The 24,246-nt window shown below is 37.5% G+C and overlaps 1 protein-coding gene across 10 annotated transcripts in view; it reads right to left on the bottom strand.

Annotated features, from left to right (window-relative positions):
* atp2b2 (ATPase plasma membrane Ca2+ transporting 2) overlaps positions 1-24,246 on the bottom strand; it is a 134,991-nt gene that overhangs the window by 11,409 nt on the left and 99,336 nt on the right. For 8 of the 10 annotated variants that reach the window (XM_041980139.1, XM_041980138.1, XM_041980135.1 and 5 more), the window contains 6 exons: positions 23,095-23,136; positions 20,462-20,626; positions 17,764-17,978; positions 17,250-17,492; positions 8,165-8,406; positions 5,956-6,190 (listed from right to left, as the gene is read on the bottom strand). In XM_041980139.1, the coding sequence (XP_041836073.1) occupies positions 5,956-6,190; positions 8,165-8,406; positions 17,250-17,492; positions 17,764-17,978; positions 20,462-20,626; positions 23,095-23,136 (1,142 nt within the window). The remainder of the gene's footprint in view (positions 1-5,955; positions 6,191-8,164; positions 8,407-17,249; positions 17,493-17,763; positions 17,979-20,461; positions 20,627-23,094; positions 23,137-24,246) is intronic. The other 2 variants (XM_041980143.1, XM_041980144.1) reach the window with 1 other exon arrangement.

Below are 24,246 nucleotides of genomic sequence, written 5' to 3'. Positions count from 1 at the left end.
TGCATGTATTTAATGAGCTGGATGTTTAACAAACAAGAATTTGTCAACTTATGTAACATTTATTAAACAGCTCTAATAAAGGAAAATACTAAAACCTGCAACAACCCATATAGAAAAGATCAAAATATATTCTCTGAAACTTATTAAGCAGTGATTATTATATAAAGCTGCCACAAAAAAGACTGAAAAAGACATGAAGAGGGAGCCAAATACAGCGTCTCTATCTTCTAAAAAAGGACAGGTTACTAAGAAATAAATCTTAAAGAAAAAAGCCAAAATTTTATAATTATGTTATTAGCAAATACTATAGTACACACATTAAACCTGAGAATTAAACATCTTCTTAAGTATTATGAACTGATTAAGTAATCTAACTATATGAAATACAAAATAAATAATAATCCCCAATGAGAAATTATAATGAAAAATGTATATACACTAATTACAATATTAAAAGAGGTACAGCTAGTTATTTCTTTACCATCTGCTTTCTCATTTCTTGATAGGTCCTCATTATTAAGATTTAGTTGCCACTTGCTTTAGTCTTTCCTGGCATTTTTTCATAAACTCTCATTCTATTTGGATTTTCACTGCTCTCACAGGCTTGTCATGCATAAGAAGAAAATTGTAAGCTTCTTGAAATTACAATCTGCCCTGACAGAGGAAGAGGGTAAGAGTCTAGAGGTTAGATTGTAAAACAAGCCTCTTGAGTCTCTGATATGGATCTGGTTACAGTCTCATTTTCCTCCATTTCTGTCCTTACCCATCTTCCTCCTCTTCCTGTGTTCCATCATCTCTCTGACATGAATCTTGTTTCTAACATGTTTATCCGTCTCAGTCTGTGTCTCTTTTTCAGTCCCTGTTTTTCTCTCAGCCCCTCCTCTCTTCTCTCCTGTCTCTCTGGGACAGCCCTACACAGCAGCCAGTTATTAAAAGAACATCACATTCTAGAGAAAGAAATTAGAGACTAATAAAGAAACAAAAAACATGTTTATCAGTGTGTGTGACCTTTTGTAGTAGAGGGGAAATTTGCTAGATTAGTGTTTCTTTGCAGGAAACCAGTTAGTGCATCACTATTCTGCGCTTTTCTTTTCAAAACTGATATTTAAAATAACAGACACCATGTAATTATTAGGGTAAAAGAAATAGGGAATTATGCAAACGTCTATATTAAAAACCTTATGCATGTACTAATACATAAAACCAGTATTGCTCAACAGGCAATTTCTGGCCAATTTTTTTTTGTTGTTGTTGTTGTTGTTCAACTATGTTTAAAAGTAAAAAAAAAAAAAAACACAATATACTTCTGTAATACATCCGGGGTTTCTTGTAAACTTGATCAGATTTTCCCAGAGATTGTTTATGTTTCTCTGTTGACTTATTTTTTTGTTCTTAGTGTGTTCAGATTCTTACATAACTCAGACAGAAAGCAAGAGGTACAATGAGAAATATAACGGAAGGTGCTGAGGAAAGCACTGGAACAAGAGCAACAAAAGAAGGGTGGAAGTTAGAGCTTACAGCACAAAGAGAGGTGAAAAGGGTAGAGGGGTGAGGTAGAAGAGATGCTGTCAGGGAGTGAGGAGGGAGGGGTGGAAAAGAGATGAAAGGAAGAAGTTGAATAATGCAGTAGTTAGTTTCCTGCTTTCCTGTACCATCACTGGAGCTGTCATCAGAGGTCAGCTTTCTTACTGTAAACAGTTACTGCTTTCTCCCAATTATACAACTCATTTTTGGCAATATTCATCATAAAATATTTGTGCCTAATCACTTTGTGATACATAACTTATTTATATTCTTATCGTCTAAACAGTGACTCTGGGGTCAGATATGAAAACATTAAAAAATAATAAGTCTAATCAGATTAAAATGCTCAAACAGTCAAATACCTAAAGAAATAAGCACCAGCAGTACTTTAAAAAGAATATTATTGCAAAGGCTAGAGTATAAAATGAATGATATTGTGGTGTTAGATTAGGTTGACTAACTTTTGCTGTTTGTGAAACAGTGTGTAACTAAATCTGGAGAATTTTAGGTTTACACCTGATTTGAAGGGTTAAATTCCAGTTTATTAATACTGTCAAACACTTTGAGATGCATGGCGCTCTCACAACCCTACTCTCAGAAAGTACACCCTCTTCTCAGAGTTCACCAGTGATATTCCAGATTGGATTACATATTAATTAGCAGTTCTGTGATGAGCAACAGCTTAGAAATTTAAATTCATCCAGTACATGTTCAATAATCCAGGCTCCAGGCCCAGATGGTTTTCCAACAGAATTCTATAAAGGATTTTGGAATACACTGGGACCTACCTTTTAAAAAAAATATATCAGAAATGAAGGGAAATAATATATTATTACCAAATATGAATTCTGCAAACATCAGCTTCTTGTTAAAGCAATGTAAGGACCCCACACCTCAACATCCCCCAGCTGTGGCCCAATATCACTCATGACTGTGGATTTTAAGATAGAAAAGATAACCCCTTCCATTATAGACCCCGATCTAGACAAACAATTAACATTATAGACGACTCCACCATCTATCTATCTATCTATCTATCTATCTATCTATCTATCTATCTATCTATCTATCTATCTATCTATCTATCTATCTATCTATCTTACCGTTCATCCTGTTATGATGAATCTTGAAGCTTATAAATACTGTAGATATAATATTTTAACCCCTTTTACAAAGATTAACGATGCCAGTGGCCCTGGCATGAGAGAAGATGAAAGGACAGATATCTGGATATTTCTGAAACTCAAGGCACAGGGGAGGAGGGAGCCAAGCAAACACCCAGTGTGGTCATTATCATATGATAAACAAAACTTTTTGGTTACTGATAAATGTGAATTTTTGCTGCCTCTTGGCCAGGACTCTCTTGGAAAAGAGGTTTTTAATCTCAATGGGACTTTCCTGTTTAAATAAAGGTTAAATAAATAAATAGAAATCTCAGATAATGCTATGAAATGGCTTAGGTATGCCAAAAAGCAGGATCTATCTTTTTTTGATTTTTCATGATAATTTATTCTGATTAAAAAATACTTATTTTGAATGTAAAGTAAGTAAGAAAGACATTAAGTTTGCAATAAGATGCTGTTCTCCATAACTTTCAACTGTGGACTTTACAAATAATTTTGAGGACTCAATATATTTATTACTGTATCTACTGTCATAAATATAAATGTTATCTATCCTTCTTTATTATATATTTCACAACATGCAACGCCGTTAATGCAAAACATACATTTGTCAGCAACAACTACATGTTGACAGTATTATCAGTGAACTTTATTGGTATTAAAACCTTAAACAGCTAATACCTGGAATGTGTAGATGACTATTAGAGATGAGCCTTTTTTTAAATCCACGTTTTTTGACTCAATAATCATTTAGTGACGCTACTGCTGATGAAGCAACAAATCTTACAAGCATCAAGGCCTTCACGGCAGATGATCTCTTTCTATCGCATCACTGCACAGCAGTGATTCTCAACCGCTGTTGATCCAGTCCCCGACTGCCCCCCACTATTAATATGCAGGCTCAGATTATGTTCACATTTCAGGTCTTAATGCTCATTTTTTCCTAAACTCTGATTTCTTTTATTTATTTATTTATTTATTTTGCATGGTTGTTCACATAACAATTCAGATGTGACCTCCATCAGGCTCCAGTGTGAACACTGCATGACCCTGAAGTGACCCACATGCACAGAATAAGACGTGACGTCATGTGCAGCACAGTGTTTACAGAAGTAAATATTGATGCTACACATGTCAGCGTGTGTAACCATTTTGAAGTTGTTGTGCAATCACAGCCAATAAAATTATGATATAATATCGTTTTGTCCATTATTTACATTTTGCTGCATCCCGCCCCCTCCAGTGTGACATCCGGCCCATGTCAGTGACATAAAAGCGGGCTGAAATGTGACATGGTCATTCATACTGAGATCACTTTTAAAAACAGCATATATGGATCTGATGTGGGAACAAAAATGAAAGTGGACTGGATCTGAATTGAATCAGATTTGTGCTGCTCAGATATAAGTCATATATAGACAAAAAAAAGTCAGATTTGCCTACAGTGTAATTATAGTTTAAATGTCTTCACTGAATGTCAGGCCTAATGCTGATGATTCAGTTACATCACAAAAAAACCTTCAGTGAATAAGAAAACCATGTGAATAAAAATTACATATGCAATAAGCGAATCAAACTTTAAACAGCATCACAAAGCATCCAATAAAAAGCAGTGATGTTGTTACACACTAAGTTATTCTGATCTCTTTGTTTGATGGTTTTCTGTCGGTTCTTCATTGCAGAATGAAGAAAAGTCCATAATAATGGGCCATCAAATCCAACAAATTGCAGTATGTTTTTAAAATTATGTTGTGCGTCTGGGAACCCTCATTAAGCAATAAAGAAAATGCAGCTTAAAACAATGAGTTGAACCAGGGCGAGTGCGCTGAGGTACCATAGCCTTACCATAGCACAGACAATGTACATGCTAAGAACCACCAATCTTAACATGTAGCTTAGAAAAATGACTTTAAAATTTCAGCTAACAGCCTCTATCAAGCATTGCCACCTAGAGTGTGAGTGTGTGCTAGTGTGTGGCCTCCTGCTATAATATACTAACTTTGGGTTTACTTCCTTCTGGATCCTCAACGGTGTTTCTAAGATGAATTAGAAACACCAATTCTAGTCTAATAACATCAACATCAATAATATCATTATCTAATAATAGATTTAGAGATGTCAGTCATCAAAATTAATGCATTGCCAACATGGACAACATGGACAACATGGAGAACAACCTAATGTCCCTCTTTTTAAAATATTGCTCTCAGTGCCCCCCAACTGCTAACACCCAAAATTTGTGATTTGTTCATCTGTTGATTTGTTGATTTGTTGATTTGTTGCTGGTCTTTAAGCCCACCCATCTCTGGATATGATTTTCTGGGGCCCGCCCAGCTTCAAGCAGCAGAAAACGATGACAAGAAAGCCAGTCTCAACCATGAAATGCTCTGTTGCCTGTAGTGAACTGACTGTATCCCTCCATAAACTCCCAGTTTCAGAGAAAAATACGAGCTGTCTGGACTAACTTTATATTCCAGAGTCGTGTTCATAAAAAAGCTGGTAAAATAAACTGCTGATCTGTAACAAAGGCTTTGATCCAGGCTGTTTTATCACTCTGAACTAGTTCAACACAGGACTCTCCAGATAATTGCAAAGGAAGATCGGTTTCACAAGGTAACTGTTTAGTGTATTAAACTGCAAAAAGAAGAAAGCTTTTAATAACCAATAATATACGCAATCATAGCATATAAGCTACACTGGGACCCTGCAACAGGTTTTATGTGAGGGCTAAAAGCAAACACAAATCCATTGGTAAATGTCAGACAAATCTTTCACCAATGTTCTCATGAAGCCTTCATGCTTCTTCAGGACCGAATTCTGGGGGTCTAAATCCTGTTCGGAAAGATACGATTCCTGTCTGTGATTGTTTGCTGTACACAACTGTTACCATTGAAGCACAAAGCTGTGTCAATCAACTTATCAAATCTCCACCTCCAGGAAGACAGAATGGGGTAATGGGTGGAGAAAACAGCTGATCATCCCTCCTCTCTTTCTCCGCCTCCCGAAACAGACAGCTCTCTAGAGGCCCGTTTCAGCAGGGTCAGACAGAAGCTACTGTACTCAAACTAAGGGCTAATGACTCCAAAATTTCATTGGAACCTGGGAAAACAGTTTTAGAATGGGAATAAAGTGCATTTTATGTCACCTTTAAGAAATATTATCTTATACCTTATACACCGCATAAACACCTTACACCTTCAGAAAAGGTGGCTATGAGGGTACACCAGTGACAAGGCTGCTAACAACTGACTGGAGAGACTTTTTCCGCCACTATCCATTCTGCTCAACATATCTCACATTGTCTTACCTCTGGTCTCACAGGATCCTCTATTCCAACAACACAGATGGCTGTGAGGTCATTGAGGATGTTGTTCTCATCATCCCAGTTGGGCTCAGGATTACTGGGAAAGTCACGGTACCCCACACAGATGGTCCTCAGACCATCACAAGCCATGGGCTCAATCACCTTCTTCACCATCTCGTCCTTGTCTCGTGGACGGAATACCCTTGACTCACCCACTTCATTCAGTATGTGGCTGCATCTGCAAAAAAGGTTCAGTAGGCATTCAGTGTTTTACAGTTTTTAAAGACTTCTATACAAAAACAATTTTAAAAAAAAGTTAAATAGTTTATTTCCCATCTATTAATATTAAGTTTTTAACTTTATTGCCAAGTCCATTGGATGTTTTGTATCTTACAAAACATTTCATGAGAAAAATCAGTCACCAATGCAATGACTGGGGATCCGATATATTCTGTTCAGGACTGTAATAACACAACATGTTCAATCACATGAACAAAAATAAGTCTTCTTGTCTTACCCAAAAACTACAACAAAATTTCAATTCATGTTATGCGGGGACTTAACATCCCATCAAAAATACCAGAGAGGACAGGGGGTCTACAGTATGTATTTTAAGGAAATCTGCTTTCACAAGTTCGACCAGTAAGTCTGATTCTTTTCCAGCCACAGATGAATTTAGCATATACAACCTTGTAAGTTGGTAAATTGATCTCTCTGTCCTGCTTTTGCTTTCAACTGCTACAGTCAACCCTCTGTACACAAGGTTGTGACCACCCTCCCACCACCTGCATTTCACTACAAATTGAAATAGAAGAGTGTGCTACTTCACACTCAGTTAATGATGGCAACCCTGATCATAATTAGCAGTTTAATCTAAACAAAGCAAGCTAGCATATGCTTCAAAACACAGAAGCAAACATTAGCATCACATTACTTGATGACAACATTGTCAAGCAAAAGGCAGTTTATCCACCCATTTTTTATGCATTACTGCTGCATTTTTTATTTGAAACCAACACAAAACAAAACAAAAAAAGACAATTCTGATACTTAAAGTTGTGTTTAATCTTGTATTATTTAGCTGATTGTTCTTAAGAATTACTCACTAGTTCATAAAAATACTGCGACATACCCTCAGTATTAAATACATCACTTAGAAGTGTAAACAGGGTGGTCAGTGTCGCCTGCTGGTGGGTGGAGATGTGGGCTGGGACAAATTAGCATATTCATAGATCCCCCATACAATGAATAAGGAAAAAGTACACATTTATAAGAAAACCATTTTAAAGTCATGCAACATTTTTTTCATGGAAGAATTTTGAGCTTTGCAGTTTTTTGTTGCACATTATTAACTACTAGAGAAGGACCCAGCTATGTGACACTTTTGTTGGAGGAAAATAACTTTATCTTTAAATGCATGTTAACCTCATGTAAGGTCTGCAGCCAACAACAGCTGCTCTAAGCTGACAAACAGGCATTACTTGGAGGAATACACCAACATCCCTTCATAGTACATCCCACAAAAAGGAACAAAAGGTTAAAAACATGCACATGAGCAATAAAAACATGCACATGAGCAATAAAACAATCATAAATGCATGCTGTATATTATTGCCACAAACAGACAAAGAATGCAAGGAGTGCAAAGAAATCCAAAAATTTCATGAAACACGGTAAACATTGTTGTGAAATGATTTCTGCAGAACTCTAAACCAAATGCACACCTGATAAAAAGTAAATGGATTTCTCATTACTGAATAAATTAGCACACATGTGGAATAAATATCCACATAGACAAAAACAGGTGTACTGGCATCCGGCCACATTCGACAGCTGTACGCTGTTTAAAAACAGCAAGTGAACCATCCTTTGTGCAAATGTGGTTTTAGGTGTTTGTTACCTACTGTTCTCTTTAATGCTGTTTCCATGCAGGAACTTTGTCAAAAAATATCTTCAGTGTATCATTGCCCTTTTTAATGCAAGCAGTCTGAAAAAGTTTCACTGAGTTTTACTTCATTTAATTCGTTTTAATGAAAGAATTTAATCTCCCTTACATTGCTACAGGAAGCTATGCAACTATTTCTAATACTCTCAGAATAACTCATGCTCAGTGCAATGACAACTCAAATACACAGTGTCCTTCATTTTTATTAATGAAATTGGTAAAATTAACATAAAAATGTTCAAACTTTAATAAAAAAACTGGACTCACTTTTTGAGTACAATCTCAGAGGCTCCCTTGCTGTACATACGGAAGCTCCCATCAGGAAGTTTGATGACAGTACTCATGGATTTCCTGACGGAGTTGAAGGTGTAGACTTTGTAAAGCTTCTCCTCAGGCATCTGGTTTCTTATTGGCTGGTAATCCCGTTTCAGGTCTATAACCAATCCCAGCAGGCCGCACTCAGTCTTGTTGCCCACCTGTTTCGGTAGCCCACCTTCTTTATCTGGAGGCTGGGGAAAGGCAGAAGAAAATATTTTTTTGTTATATATGCACATTTTTTAAAATGTATTTCTTAAATACACAGAGCAGGGTAACTACAATACTTATACCATATACCATTCTTGAGTTATGTCCTCACATTTATGGTTGCATCATCTCATACATAAAAAGGACTTAAGACTTCGGCTGTATATTATATAAACAAATACTTTATACTGTCTGCTCTTTTCGGTAAGCGATAATCTCTATTTTTACAATGTAGTCTCCCCAATATAACTTGAAATTGCTGCTAGTGATAATTAATCAACTAGCAGGTTAACGGGTTCCTGTGTGTAGTGTGTACTACAGGCAAGCGAGTGGCTCAACTCTATCCAATCTATAAGTTTTTGTTTAGAACCACGTCATTATATAGTTCTTTTTCAAAAGAACTACAAGGCTGCAGCTCTTTCATTTCTTAACAAGCCATTTTGTGCTTTTTTCTTGATTAATTGATTTCTCATTAACTTCAAGAAATTAATGAACATTTAATCAAAAAAACTCAAATTTCAAGTAGAATTTGTAAATACCACTCCAGTCAATAAATACTTCTTTAAATCAAGCAAGTTTGATTTGAACAAAAAAAAAAATTTTATTTTTTATTTAAATTTTTATCATAAAATAAAAAATTAAATGTACTACACAAGTGCATAATGCTTCTAATGCCAATGGACCAGATTTTCTATTTGCAAGAACTGAAATGTGATTATATCCACTCTTATGTGGTAGATTTTGCATATCTGATACCGCATCTGTTCAAATCTGAGCATGAGGCTGGTGAGTTGCTACAGTACACGTGCACAATCATGTGCTTACTGTATGAGCAAGTGTGCGAGTCCGGTCAGCTTGTGGAAGACTGAGCGTTGCCATGGTAACACTGGGCAAAGCACACTTGGAAGATGAGACTTGGGAAAAGAGAGGGTGCGCTCTCCACCACTTGGGGCTTCTTACTCGCTGGCTTTGATTCTCTTACAAGATTCCCACTCATCTCCATTTCACACATGCCCTTGAATATTTTTTGTTTCCCTCTTTATCTTTCCCCAAGGCTTCCTTATTAGTTTTTTTCTGAGCCTCACTCCATTTAGAAACTCTGTCATTTTTTAGCAGATATCACACAGAAATACAGGGAATACCGCTAATAGAAATCCGTCACTGAGATAGAAAAATCTCATCATTGTTGAGATATCACTCATACACAAACATCATAGTGACACTGATGTTAATAGATCTGGACACGGAGACACACTCTATGTAGCATGCAGCCTTCACTGACTCTTTTCATGACATGCCTCTTCACACAATCACACATTCTCAAGCTGATTTAAATATAAGTTCGCTAAAAGACAAAAATGCTGGTTTCCCTCTTCAAAGACATCATTTGCTTAGAAAATGCCTACTTTACTCTCATGTAATCTGGGCAACATTAATCAAACTGGTTCAATGATAAAGAACAACTGCTGCAAAAGTGTTGATATATGTTGTTCATCAGCATTATGGAGAACAATCCTATCTGCTTGTATTTTATGTCAAATCTGCTTCATTTAGATTCCTATTAGCTGGCACAGAGCTGACAGCTAGTCTCCCTGGGGTTTTGCACATACAGTAGTACCGACAATATGCTTGACACCTACACGCACAGCTAAAGAACAGTTTGTCATGTACACTCGCCTTCTCTTACGCACACAGACACATCAGCATGTAACACTGAACACAATTCTTCTATCTTGCTGCTTAACAGACTCCTTCTGTCTGTGTTTTTTGCCCCAAAATAGATTGACTGCAGGTTTGCGGCTCTGCATCTGAACAAGCCTCTTACCAAGATTAGATTTAAAAGGATAGCTTGGCATTTTGACATTTTTTTATTTCATGTCATTATACTCATTTTTTTTTTTTTTTTTTTTTGCAACAAAGTTATGGGAAAAAAATTGTGCTGAGAGTACAGCTATTCAAATTAGTAGCTTGTTCACATTCTCCATGAAAAAAATAATAAATTAAAAGCCTGCTAACAAGATTTTGATTGAAAATGCAAACAGGCTCTGTTAATGTGATTGCTTTAAGCTGGTTGGCAGATGGAATTAAAACATATTTTTGTGTAGGGGAAAAAAAAAAACATTGAAAAGCTGCAGGATGTATTGTCGGCATTTATTTCTCCATAATGGCATGTAGTTAACTACAGGTCTGTTGTGGACAAGAATACTTTCCACCTCTTCTTCTGCTTCTTCTTTTTCTCTTCAATTAATGAATGTTTTCATTTAGTGGGTGTTTTTAAATTTAAAATTTCTCAAGTGGAGGGTAAATTGTCTGACAAGTCTGTATTCAGCATTTGCTCTGTCAACGTAATGTAATGAAAACACAGTAACTTGAGCATCAGTAAATATTGATTAAATACCGTCTCTGACATAGTTTACTTGTCACTTTAGCTGCAGTGACTTTAGCAGCCAGGAAGGATAGCTGAAAGGCCAAGAAGTCTCTTAAAATCTCATTAATCATTAAAACCTAATCCCAGTGTTGGCCCAACTTCACCTAGTAATTGGACATATCTGGTTATTGTCCAGCTGTGTGTCTCATAGACACAGACTGGAGTATAACGACTTTTTACTGAGTTTGTGCTAAATAATGGAATTAATGCCTTTTCCTAATGACCAGTGATTACATCAGGAAGACACTGCCTGTCATTGGCTAATGACAGGATGGAACAAATGACCTCATCTTCGCTGTCTGGTGGTGTGAGGGAGAATGGGCTCCCATCCAGAGGACAAAAAGTTAAACTACTAAAATGTAAATGACCACAGAGGATGTCTTGTAGCTTTACAAGAATGTTTTTAGATAAACCTGATAAATTTGGTGTGGGGAGAATAGTGGCAACCTTGGAAAAACAGTCAAAATGAGTGGTAAATGCTGTTTGCTAAAAGGGACTGCAAATGGAATTAGAAATAAATTGCAGTGAGATATAAAGTTTATTTATTTAAATCACAGCTATGTAAAAATCACCTTGGGGAAAGGCACAACTCCTGCCACAGTGGGAATACTTCATAGAGAGTTAAAGAGCCTGACAACTGCTGCAATAACAAAGCCAGGCAGGAGAGAGAGGGGTGAATAAGCAGGTAATAAACAAAGGGCAACCACAAACACTGCTGCCATTTATTATCTGAGATTCCACAGAGGTTTAGTTTGACGAGGATTTCGACACCAGAGGACGGATTCTGGCCTGAACTGCTCAATGTTGGCATGACTGTGCTGTTGCTGGCACATTCTGGCCTTGGATGTGGCTTAAGACCAGCTGCCCTCTCCCTGGTCCTTGGGTGTTCCTGCAGGCAAGGACATATGCCAGAGGGGTAGCTGGCAACTTTACTTCCTATTCCACCTGGGGCTCTCCTTAATCCATCCCTCCTGTTCTTACCCTCTCCCTTGTCATGATCTCCCATGTCTTCTGTTTCTCTTCATACCCCAGTCATGCTTTTACTACTCTAAGTGCTCCTCATTTAACATCTTTTTCTGTCTTTTTCTGTTTCATTACTTTGCATTTATCTAGTCTGTTGTGCAGAATTAATTTTCTCTCCCTCACTATCAGTTTCCACAGTCTCTTATAAGCTACTCCACATCCTGTCTCCTCTTCCTTCTTGCTCCATCGTTGCATGAAGGAGTAGATGATATTCTAGTTCTCCACATGACTGTACCAGCCAACTGGGCTAAAGCCTTGGAGGCGTGCTGGAGGGCAGGAGAACAGTCTTATAGTCCAGGACACCTGTCACGTGACTCTAGTTTCTCTTGTATCTATTCTCCCATCCCTTTTTTGATCTAATCCTGGCTTTGCTTTCCACTGCCTCTTCACAAACTCCCTTCTTCAATCATTTCAGCATACATTTTGAACATTTATTTTCTTGTTTCCCTGTATTATTTGCATGTCAGTAGGGTAGATTTCTGTATATCTTAAAAAAATGAAGATACAAATGCTACAAAATGCAGATCAAGCAAGTCTGTCTAACTAAAGCTGTCCCCAACTCCCCTTAATTTAAACAGGATCAATAAAAGCATGAAAATGATCATGTCAAGTGACAGGAAAGCCCATTAGACTACATGCATCTGAAATATCAGAGCACTGCCACTGCAACGTGATGACAAACTTCTCCTCCACTGCCATCTCAGCCTTACAGACATTTCCACAAGTTCTGATCAGAGAGGAGAGGAGAGCAGAAGAGAAGAGAGGAGAAGAGAAGAGAAGAGAAGAGAAGAGAAGAGAAGAGAAGAGAAGAGAAGAGAAGAGAAGAAAAGAGAAGAGAAGAATCCTGTCTGTCTTTTTTATTTCCCCGAATAGGAGAGAACCAAGTGCTTCAAACTAAAGACATTTCATCTCTCCTCTGTGTTTCCTCCACAAGCAATGTTCAGATGACATAAGTACTATGAGAAACACCCACTGCAATTATAGGAAGGCATCACTACAAATTGCCAAACATAAGCAAGGCAGCTAATTTTAATTACAAACTATAAGTTGTTGATTGTAAACCAACACAGTCATATTACATTAACTGATTATAGCTCTTCTATTTACCTCGAAATGCATACTGTTAAATGAGTTTTGAATTACAAAATGAGCTCTTTAGGTTGATTAAAAAAAAATAAATAAAAACCATTTGCAAGTATGGCAGTGTCATACATGCTTCTCTCTCCTAACCAGAAAAATGACCTAGGCAGGTGGTTGAAGCTACATGAAACTGAGCTCCAAGGACATTCACACAGCCATGCTAAACACATACCACTGGGCTGTGAGAACACATACCTGTGGCATGAATACCTCCAACACCGCCAGAATGACTGGCTTGACAGATGTGAGACTGTGTGCTGCTGTACAAGCATTAATTCTCAACCTTCTTTTGTGTTACAGTTTTATTATGCCACAAACAAGGTAACTAAGAGCAAGAAGATAAGGGGGAAAAGAAGAGAATTTAAGCGAAGCTAAGTCTTGGGGGGATACTGCCACTGGAAATAACACGTTAATTCAAAATTATTTTGATATATTGACGTCACTCACTGCTTCACAGTTCTCACTGTGCCGTGTTTGACTTGGCTGCAGGAGACATCCAAGGCAAACTAGTGTGGTAAGATTCTGCTTGTATGCCCACTTGCATGTGTTTGTTCACACATCCTCTGAATATATGAATAGGTATAGATGTGTACATGAAAAGTGTATTTATGTGCAAGTGTGTGTATAGTATGTGAGTCTGCATATACCATTTGACGGTATGGTTTCACTGTGTAAACGTGTACAGTAAATTTGTCCCTTGGGGTTGAGGTTTCTCCACTTGTTACTGTAGTGTGCATGTGCTACAGAAAGAGGCAGAGATATTGTAGTAGCTGTATTATGGAGCCAGAGAGCACTAGAGGGATTGATATGGGTATCAAAGCATGCCTCTTTGCCTTTGTGCCTTTGTGTGGTGGCCATCAAAGACTTCCATAGCCGTCCTGGCATCCCACAGGATTGGCCTCTTATATAAGAACACACCAGCCAGCATACTGCAAGGCTGAAGTGCTGCTAAGGGAGTGGGGGTGGATGGGAGAGGGAAAGGGAGACGGACTAAATATTCCTCAGAAATCTCTCATCTGCATCCCACTTTTCTTAATTAATCTGTCATTTTCTATCTTACTTTCCCATTGTTCATCGCCTTTATTCTGCTTTCAAAAATTCATATCACTGAACTGTACAGTTATTAATGTAAAGTCCAGTTTAATACCTTTATAATTACATTGCACTGCAGTAAATAGATGGTTGTACATTTACAACATGGTTTGGTAACAGTTTTATCAATAATGTACTGTATATTTACCGCATGTAAACAGTATCTGAATTAATTATTCACGCATCCTGTACTAATACTTACACATGTACAGCTGACACTGGACAAAAAATAAGGTACACCCAGAACACATCACCAGTTCATTACAGAGCCAATACATATTTATTTTATCAAACAGTGAGCCAGTTTGCTTCTCACTGGAGTAATAGTCATGTTTGGGAACAGCAGAACAAGCCACCCTGTAGTGAACCCATCTACAGTATTTAACACCAGTTCCACACTCTAGTCAGGTAGCAACATCACGATTTTCTTAAAAGTTCCTGCTGTTGAAAAGCCCAAACAGAGAAGCAGACCACCAAACACACTCTCATGCTTACAGCTTATTTAGAATCACTAATTAACCTAACCTGCATGGTTTGCACTCTTGGAGGAAAACAGAACACCTGGAGAAAACCCACACATGCCAAGTCAGATTGTGTAAATTCTTCATAGAAAGTGACTAATTGTCCACTTTGCTGGTCAGGTGTAATATGACAGAGCCAACCTCTGCAGCACAATGCTTATGCAAATTAAAAACTATGAACAAAACAAAAGTTTTAAACAGTGTTACTTTTTAAGATTTTCCCCCACTATGCTTTCAATAATGCTCAGTTGTTTACAAAAGAGAATTTACTGTAAATTTAAGTTAAAATGTATTCTTTTGAAGTAATGTAACACCTTTATAGCCAGCTCTGGCCAGTGCAGAGGCCCATTTGTGAGAGGGCTGGGGTATGGCCTGAGGATGATCATCCCTCTGCTATTGCACACAGCATGTTTGTGATGAGCCACACACTAAATCACTTGCAGATGACCTACAGTACGTTCCAAAATGTACTGCCATTTGGACTTATCATATAGTATGACAATCCTGAAACAGAAAACTGTTTAAATTTCACTCTAAATTTACATCTAAAGTTTATCTCCTGTTTATCTATAATGTATGATATACTGTATTTTTGCATGTATGTATAGTACATATGTGGATAACCTGCTGTTTTCACCCACAGATGTATTTACATTAGTGTGACATAGTTAGGAGCACTTTTGTTAAAGACAAGATTATAACTATCTCCAATTATTATATAGTGATATCTACTTGGGTATTTTATTCTATCCCGGGACTTCCCAGTGCTTCCACGTGCTGATGAGGAAGTCCCTGAGGCAGGGAGAGCAGCAGCAAAGACAGCCCAGTGTACGGGACTGGGCAGCATCCATAACAGACATGAAATTGATAAAGTCAGACAGAATGCAAGGCCCTAAAAAACATGTAAAAGTGTTTCTAAGCACAAATTGAATTTCTGAATGAAGACCAATTTTTCTTCTTTTTTTCTAGTCTGTCCGATTTAAAAAGTATAACTGATCTAATTTATATAGATAAACAAAACTATTTCCTGTTCCTGTGTGAAGTGAAGTGAAGTTCTTAAAAGACTAAGTTATATATTAAAACTGACTCTCACTAAAAACTCAGAGAATGGACGAAGTTATATATTTATTTATTTATTTGGGACTGAGTCTGACTCATACTCAAAACTGGTCTGATTGGTTGTACTCATGCTTTAAACTTCTTGGACTACACTAAAGTTTACTTCAAAGCAACACAGATTATAGATCCAGGTCAAATGTAGTGTCATAACTTATCTGTAATACTTATCTAGAAAAAGTCATTTCTGTATTTAAAGCAGAAATACACTACTGCTCAAAAGTCTGGGATCACTTTCCCCATTGAGTGGTGAGCAGATGAAATTTGATTTAGATACACAGTGTACATTGCTAAGGAATAAATGATTAGTTTTAGTGAATATTAACTGGATATAAAAATGACTGCACTACTTAGCATTACAGAAAAATTAAGCTAATTATTACTATATATGGCAAACTGAAGACGAAGTGCAGCTGCCCTCTCTCAAAAGAATCCAGTCTGTAGCCCTCATTTTAAGAATCCCAAGGACCAAGACTGAGGTTTAACTGAAACTGTGATTGTGCCTTGAGGGGCAGGATGTGAAATCGGTGGGATGCTTTGATCACAGATGTCCCCCCTGTTCAGCTCATTCACATGCGTGTCCCATAAAGGCATTTGTCAGGTGGTCAGCCATCAATGACTAGACTCTACAGGAGTTTACAAGGTTGATCACACTTCCACAGTGTGATCAACCTGGTGTGTGTGTTTGTGTGTGTAGGTTTGAGCATGCAGGTGAGTATACATGGTCATGCCAGGAAAAGGATTACTCAGACATCTTGTTCTAACAGTCCGAAGACATCCTGATCTTGGCAATCTTTGCTATTGGAACATTTGCTCATTTACTTTATTGTAGAAATAAAGTCTTAGACCTATAGCTTGGACAAATATGCACACAAAAAGGTTTCAGGTGCTGTGATGAGAACATGTTATAGTCTGTGAGTGAGTCTTTGTGTCCATTTATCTCTCCTTTTCTTATAGCATGCAGATCTAATTGGCCTAGAGGAAATCTCTGTCCACTGCATTCACTGTAAACAAGAGGCCATCTCCAGCACTTAGACAGATTGGATTCAATTACAGTCTGCTACGCTCTGAATATCAGATAAGACAGAATTACACAACCATTCTCAAGGTGACAAGTTGAGTGAATGCCTGATGAATCTAAAGCAGCAGCCAAGGACATTGGCTGCCTGCTTTACCAAGAAGAAAGTGCTGCCAACCTGTCTTGCCTTTTCTAGGTGTCTGTTATCATATGGGTTACAGCTGACACAAAGTAAGCTGATATCCAAGCCGCCTTTCCAAGAAGTTTAAATCCTATCCTCTAAAACATCACAACAATAGCATACCCTAAATACTGAAGTTCATTAAAAGTGTCAATCACATTTTACAGTTAGAAACCAACAGATATTTTCCAATTTCATTGTATGACCATGACATTTAATTTTCTTTATGTGATAAATAACCAACTATGTAACAGGAGGCCGTTAAGACACTGAAACTGTCAAAGTGGCTACAATTAGAGATGACTTACCAGTATCTTTGTAGTATATGCACTGTTGATAGAGATAGCATTGATCAGCAAGTCCAGTGATTTGGGTGGTAGTACTGTAGGATCTGGAATTTCTTTGTAGTGCACATCTCCGACGTAACACTGCACTGCTGTCATGCGGTTGGTGGTTAGCGTGCCTGTCTTGTCAGAGCAGATGGCTGTGGCATTGCCCATTGTCTCACATGCATCCAGGTGACGCACAAGGTTGTTGTCTTTCATCATTTTCTGTCGGTAGAGAATATATGTGTATTTCAAATAATTTGAAGGCATCTAACATACTGAGTGGACGCCTCCGACAGCCCATCAGAAGGCTGCAAGACACAGGTGATAATTATGACATACATACATACATATCAGTAAAAAAATAAATAAATAAATAAAAGATATATATCTTTTAACAATATATAATAAAGATAAGATAACTATTTCAAAATGGTTGCATACTGTGCTGCAATGCCTCCTCTGGAACTGTTTGTGTGTTTTTGTTCTTGCTCACCTTGACAGAGTATGCCAGGGAGATGGTTACAGCGAGCGGCAGCCCCTCTGGCACAGCCACTACCAACACAGTCACACCAATGATGAAGAACTTGACAAAGTACTGGATGTAGATAGGAGTACACTCTGGCATCCAAGGGTGCTTCTTCATCACAAAGTTGTCAATGGCAAAATACAGGACCAGGATGATGACTGTAATGGCCGACATGAGCAAACCTGGAAGATGTACAGAAGATGTCAGCTGAGGAGAGGAATGATGGAAGTGAAAACTGGAAAGAAGATGTTATTGAATGTTGAAGTGTTTGAAAGTGTTATAGATAAACACTACATAAAGTCTTGATAAACAGCCAAAATTCACAGAACTTTATCAGGTCAAATATCCCACATCACACAATAAATGTTTGTAGCTGTGCACAGCAGGAATTCATCTTAAGGATCGACTGATAATAAACTAGGCTAACTTTATAAATGCTAAACTGATCCCTGCTGAACAAACTCTGGACATTACAGCCTTTATAGCAGCAGGGCAAGAATCCTGCATTCCACTCCATCACACTAAGGGCATGATTTACTAAAGGTAACTTAATAGCATACGCAAAGACATGCTGCAGTTGATTTACTAACCAGGTGAGCACTTATAGGGTGCACAATCCATTTGCCCTTGATGAATATGCAATGTTGGTGTCTCTGCCAGAAAGTGCAAAATATTGGGAGGAGCAGATGCTAATAGATCAATGTAGCACACGCAATGTGATTTACCAAACTGATTGCAGTGTCTAATTTTGCGTCTGTATTTAGCACGTTTGAAAAGCAGGTGCAAACTGGCACAACATTACGCAGAAATAACTGTAGTTATTGTGGCAGGGAGGAGGCATAGACACCACAAAAGATGTTGGAGAGAGCGCATCTTTGCTACTCATGTAAAGATTTTTGGAATGGCAGAGACAAAGATTATTTAAACACATGGCTGTGTTGCTGTGTTGATTGCTATGTTGCGCAGGATGGGCTGTTGCTGCTGCGCTCTGGGTCAGCTGGCATTGAGAACCTTCAACACCACCTGTACCCCACCTCTCTTACAGGCAATAATGACCATCGTCGGCCCAGATACAGAACTGACCAGCTTGCGTGCGTTGCAATGTGCCCCCATTAGTGCAAACAGCATGCACCTTATTTGTAATAAAAGGTGCCACAGGAGGCATGTTCATTTGATTAAACGTCTTGGGCTGAAAGTTATAATTCGTCCATAAAAACTATTGTTGTTGCTCTGCCATAAGATCTAGTGTGTCATACCCAGTATTGCAATTGTCTGCTCCTCACAGTAAGTGAGCAGCACCAGTTGCTAAATATTGGTAAGGGGCATCTTCTGTGTTGACCCCGACCTGTCTTATTTACCAAGGTTTTATTATAAGAAATTTGTTTTGGAACTTTCTTATATCTTCTCACCTTCTTTAAAACCTCTGGTGTTCTTGTTTTGCCAACTGCATTTACTGTTTAGCAAATACTCTTCCATATTGAAGTGGCATTTAGATTTCTGGTGACATTTAGATTTCTATGCTGGAGCTCAGCAATATTTTTATTTTCCTTGTCCACTAATATCTATATTTCCATATTTTACACAAAATTTAATTTTGTGTTTGCAACCTTCCTGCTCTGCTTCAAAAACCCCCCATGGCAACACCACAACGCACACTAAATCCTCATTTGAATAATGCTGTTTGCGACGGCTATCAATTGCGCCGACATTCTTAGTTGATCACCACAAATCGAAAAAAAAACAGCACATGCAATTTATTTGTGTATGCACGCAATTTTGTGCTCTTTATCAGAGATCTTAAAAAATCAGGCCCTAAGTGTGCATTGGTGGTTTCCAAAAATGACAGGGGAGAGTGTTACGGTATTTGCATGTTTGTAAGGATTAATTTGCCAAACTGAAACTAAAGTGTGTACTGTAATGACATGTAATAGTCACAAGCTTTTGGGTTTATATTTCTTCTTCTAAAACATGAGGCTACAGACTAGGTGAGGCTGTATAAGACACAAAAGATTTAAAGTGTAATAAGTCCAACAATTTTACAGAAAAAAACCAAGTCATGTCACAGTGCTGCCTATATGCTAATCCACCCATAGTATGTTATTGTTCTGACACCATGTCTTCATTCTATCACTCAGGACAACACTTTAACACAACAGCACACTTTAAAAACAAGGCCTTAGGTAGATTATTGAAAAAAAAAGGACAAAGAAAAACCTCAAATCTTAGGAATTATAATTTATTCCACTATTGTGTTCCTACTGTGTTGCTGCTGGGAAGGCACCCCCTGTGAGGGCTATTCATCTTAAGCTTGTATTTACAGACCAGGTGAATTAACTCATTTAATAACATTTCAAACAACTGATTAGGATACTAAACAATTAAAGAACATAGCTGCATTTTACAATATCTGCTGTTGCTACTGAAATGATTTATCAAGACCCCTAGGGGCCCATCATTTAGACAAACAGCAAACGGCTTTTCACAGTTCTGCAATCCAGACACCTTAGATTCTTTCTTAACTACTTTGATTGCTTCAAGCAACTACAAAGTATGCCCTCTGAGTACAACATATTCTTTGATGGACAGCATGATAGCTCAGTACCTTGTTGTTGCTGATTTTCTGCCTGACTGAGTGATGGATTTGTCCATGTGCAATTTTCTTTACCTGCTTTGCCAATCTGGACAGCCAGTTTGGTCAGCTTCCCTTGCAGCACAGACTTCTCTTTCTTTGGAGCTGACACTTTCTTCCTCTCCTTCTCATCGGCCTCTCCACCTTCAGCACTCTTCAGAGGCTGCATTTCCATGGCAGCTGCTCCATCCTGCTTCTTCACTATATGTATGTATATATATATATATATATATATATATGTGTGTGTGTGTGTGTGTGTGTGTGTGTGTGTGTGTGTGTGTGTGTGTGTGTGTGTGGGAGAAAAAAGAAACAAGAAGCAAGAAAGACAGAACTAGTGTTAGCAATGGAAATAGGACCTGTGGAATAAGAAGGAAGGGCACTTAAGTGTGATACTTGCACGGGGATGTTTAGTATTGAAATACAATTTAGATTTAAAACCACACCAAGATAAAATTGACATCCTATAAAGAGAGGGGAATTCAATGGCATGTGTGAGGCCCACACAGGGTATTATGAGGTCTACTGTGATAGGTTGAGGAGGGTAACTAAAATTAAATCTAATAGTTATAACAGATAACTTCTGAAATAATGCACACAAGGGCAATTAAATGTATTTTACATGACAGTACAAATCAACCTGAAAAAAAAGAGATAAGTAAAGAGGGATACAGTGAAAAATCTTCTATTCAAATCAATAAAGAAAGGGGGAAAAAAGGAGCAAATACATTCCCCCCTTTAAAAAAAAAAAAAAAAAAAAAACTGAGTTATAGTTCGTCTTGAATTCAGTTCTGTTTTTGGAATGAAAAAAAACTTTTCAGACTGATGAAATATGTAAATTCAAAGGTAAAGTGATCCCAAACTTTTGAATGGTAGTGTATATATACTTACACACACCCGTGTGTGTGTGGGTGTGTTGTTCAGGCAGTAAAACCTGTTCTTCCTAAGTTCACTCTTTCTCCAACTCTATCTCTCTCTAACACAGGCACACACACATCTACACAGCATCGCACACAAAACCACACGCGCTCACTGCTCCTCTGTTAAAGTGGCCCATTACAACAATCATTTCAGCCTGGTTTTCTAATGACAACGAGGCATGCATTTAATGGCTATAAAAACCTTTTAATGTTGAACATTTGTCTTATTCTGTGGTTGTGCTTTTTTTCCACCCAACTGACACAAGACAGAATATGTCACCCATATCCAGTTGTTTTTTAGCAGATGAGCAATGCTTGGTATTAAATCAGATGCAGGGCAACAGTTTGTTTGCAGAGGGACTTTCTTTTCTTCTCTATTTTAGCTGATTCTGATTAAAATGTTCAAAATGCACCTTGTGCTACTACTGTGGCCACAGTTAACTGTTTTGTGTTTGATTCCTGTAGATCATGAAGAAGGTTTTCAGAGTCTTGTTTAACCTTTTAAAACTTGAGTTACCCCAGCTGGTAGACTTTGGAACACATAGCCAAATTGGGTCAAAATAGGTATTCTGTAGACCTTACCTAAACTGTAAAACTGTACAAAAATCTCTCTAATTTTGTTCTGCATCACTTTATCAGAGTCAATTTTTGCGGAAAATCTGTTCATATTGTCTATTGATAGAGCTACAGCTGCATCATTCCAAAGGGATATTAATATTTATCCTGAAAGTTTTTGGGCTTCTTTTACACAAGCCTGAAATTTTTTCATAGGTGCTATGTATCATCTTCATTTAGTCTTCACCAATAAGACACATACTAATATTTACACATCTTAACAAATCTCACAATTGTTTCCTTTACTATGACTCCAAAAATATTCACATAGACGTTGTGGTTGCAGAGATATACTCATTTCATTATGCACAAGCAATTTTTTAGTAGTACAGCATAATTAAGTTAACCTAAGTTTTGTATTTGGAAAAACAAACAAAAAAAACTCAGATTCATTCTTGTCAAGAGTTTTCAACTAACAAACAGGTGATAACTATGGATGAGTGTTTTCCTTTATAAATTAAATAAAAATAAAATTCATATAGAGCATTAAGGGACATGGGAGCAAATGTAGCTCTTCAATGCCACATCAAATAATGTCAGATTGTGAGGGACAAAAGTCTTGAAGCAGTGAAAAGGGCGTATATTCTGTGAAGAGTGCTCAGATGACAGTTGTGTGTTTCTGGGAAAAAGGCAGTTGTGAGGTCAGTGATGAGGACACCGGATAGCTAAGGGAAAGGTTACTGTCCTCTCAGAAAGAACAAGATGAGCCAACAACAAAACAAGAACAACAGACCACAGACAGCACATCAGTGACAGACAGTAAAAAAAGTAAAAACAGGAGAAATCTTCAAACCTAAGGAGAGTGTGGGTAAAACCTGGGTCAAATAAACAGCCTAATTCCTTCAAACATGCACAATGTCTGAAACTGACTTCAGCCAGCGATGAACTCCAAAGTCAGCAGAATCCATTCTGACTCTGCACCGTTCTTTTAGAGAACAAAAAGGGCTGAAATAAATAAAAAAAAACAGTTAGGTGGGATTTCCCACATGCTGTTGACCCAGAGTTTATGCCAAACACTATAAATAGCAAAAAGAAAAATAAATAAATAGAACAAAAGTTAAAGGAAAAAGGGACAGCAGAACAAAGGAGGAGGGAGAAAGGTCAGGGAGGAGAGAGTGAAATGTATGGTTTGGTTACCTTTAATCTGGTTGCTCTCCATATTGCCATCTTGCATTTTACCTATGATGAAGACATACAAGACAATAACAACAAAAATAACCAAAGCAGACAAGTCAACAAAGTGACCCCACGGAGACGTCACAAACAGTGAGAACCAAAAATTACAAACAGGGAGACAGGAAAATGACTTTTAATACAACATCTTTGTGACAGTCACATTGAAAGTCTTGCGATACGTAAGAGATGTTATGTAACAGTTAGCTACGTCCACTCACAATGAGTTAAAAAGCAAAAATCTGCATAGTAAATTAGGCTACGCGCCTAAACTTTAAATTGAAAAATCTTAAATTTCAATAGTTTTCTTTTATATTTTACAGAATCAGCAAATAATCTGGTAATCAAAAATACTCAATAAGTCTGTTTGCAATGAAAAGTCTTTTGAGATAAAACAAAATAAAATGGAAAGCGTAACACTGAAAACTGCACATTGGCTGACTTTCTCTGTTTTATCATAGCATAAACATTAACAACAAAATGAATCATATCATCATAATTATAAAATGAAGTTTAAGACAAACAGTAAACAGATCATTACATTTAACACTAACACAGAGGGAGTGTATACCACAAACACACACATACAGTACACACAAACAAGAGACAGCATGCATAAGAGGAAAGTTCAGAAAACACATGCAAGATCACACACTCAGAGGGAAGCAGATTGGAGATGTGAACACCACACAGAGAGAAAGAGTGCCTGAAGGAAAAGCCTCCCACATGGTGAAGTTACATAAGAACAACTGTAGGAATATTGAAAGCTAAGCTCAGGGACAATAAATTCATTATGCTGTTGGAGTCTTAAAGGAGTGAACTTAATTAAAATGTGCTGTTGAGTCAAACAACAATCAACTTGTGGGTAGTCTTAATACAGATGCTCAGAACCATCTTAGAAATTGAAATGTACACTAGATTGTTCATTAAAATCTGAATAATAATAAAAAATAATAGAGCAAAGAGTCGTGTACTTCAAAATCAAAAGTTCTGTATAGAAAGAGTTTATAAGATAGGACATCACATTGACAAACTATTCTTTTACTATACTGCCGTCAGTCCATTGTTTAGTCTTTTTCCCTTTTTATGGTTGTAGGAAGATCAGAAATTGGACTG

Source organism: Melanotaenia boesemani, chromosome 3, assembly GCF_017639745.1.
Source record: "Melanotaenia boesemani isolate fMelBoe1 chromosome 3, fMelBoe1.pri, whole genome shotgun sequence".
Lineage (NCBI taxonomy): Eukaryota > Metazoa > Chordata > Actinopteri > Atheriniformes > Melanotaeniidae > Melanotaenia > Melanotaenia boesemani.
This window is presented reverse-complemented; position numbering and strand designations above follow the sequence as displayed.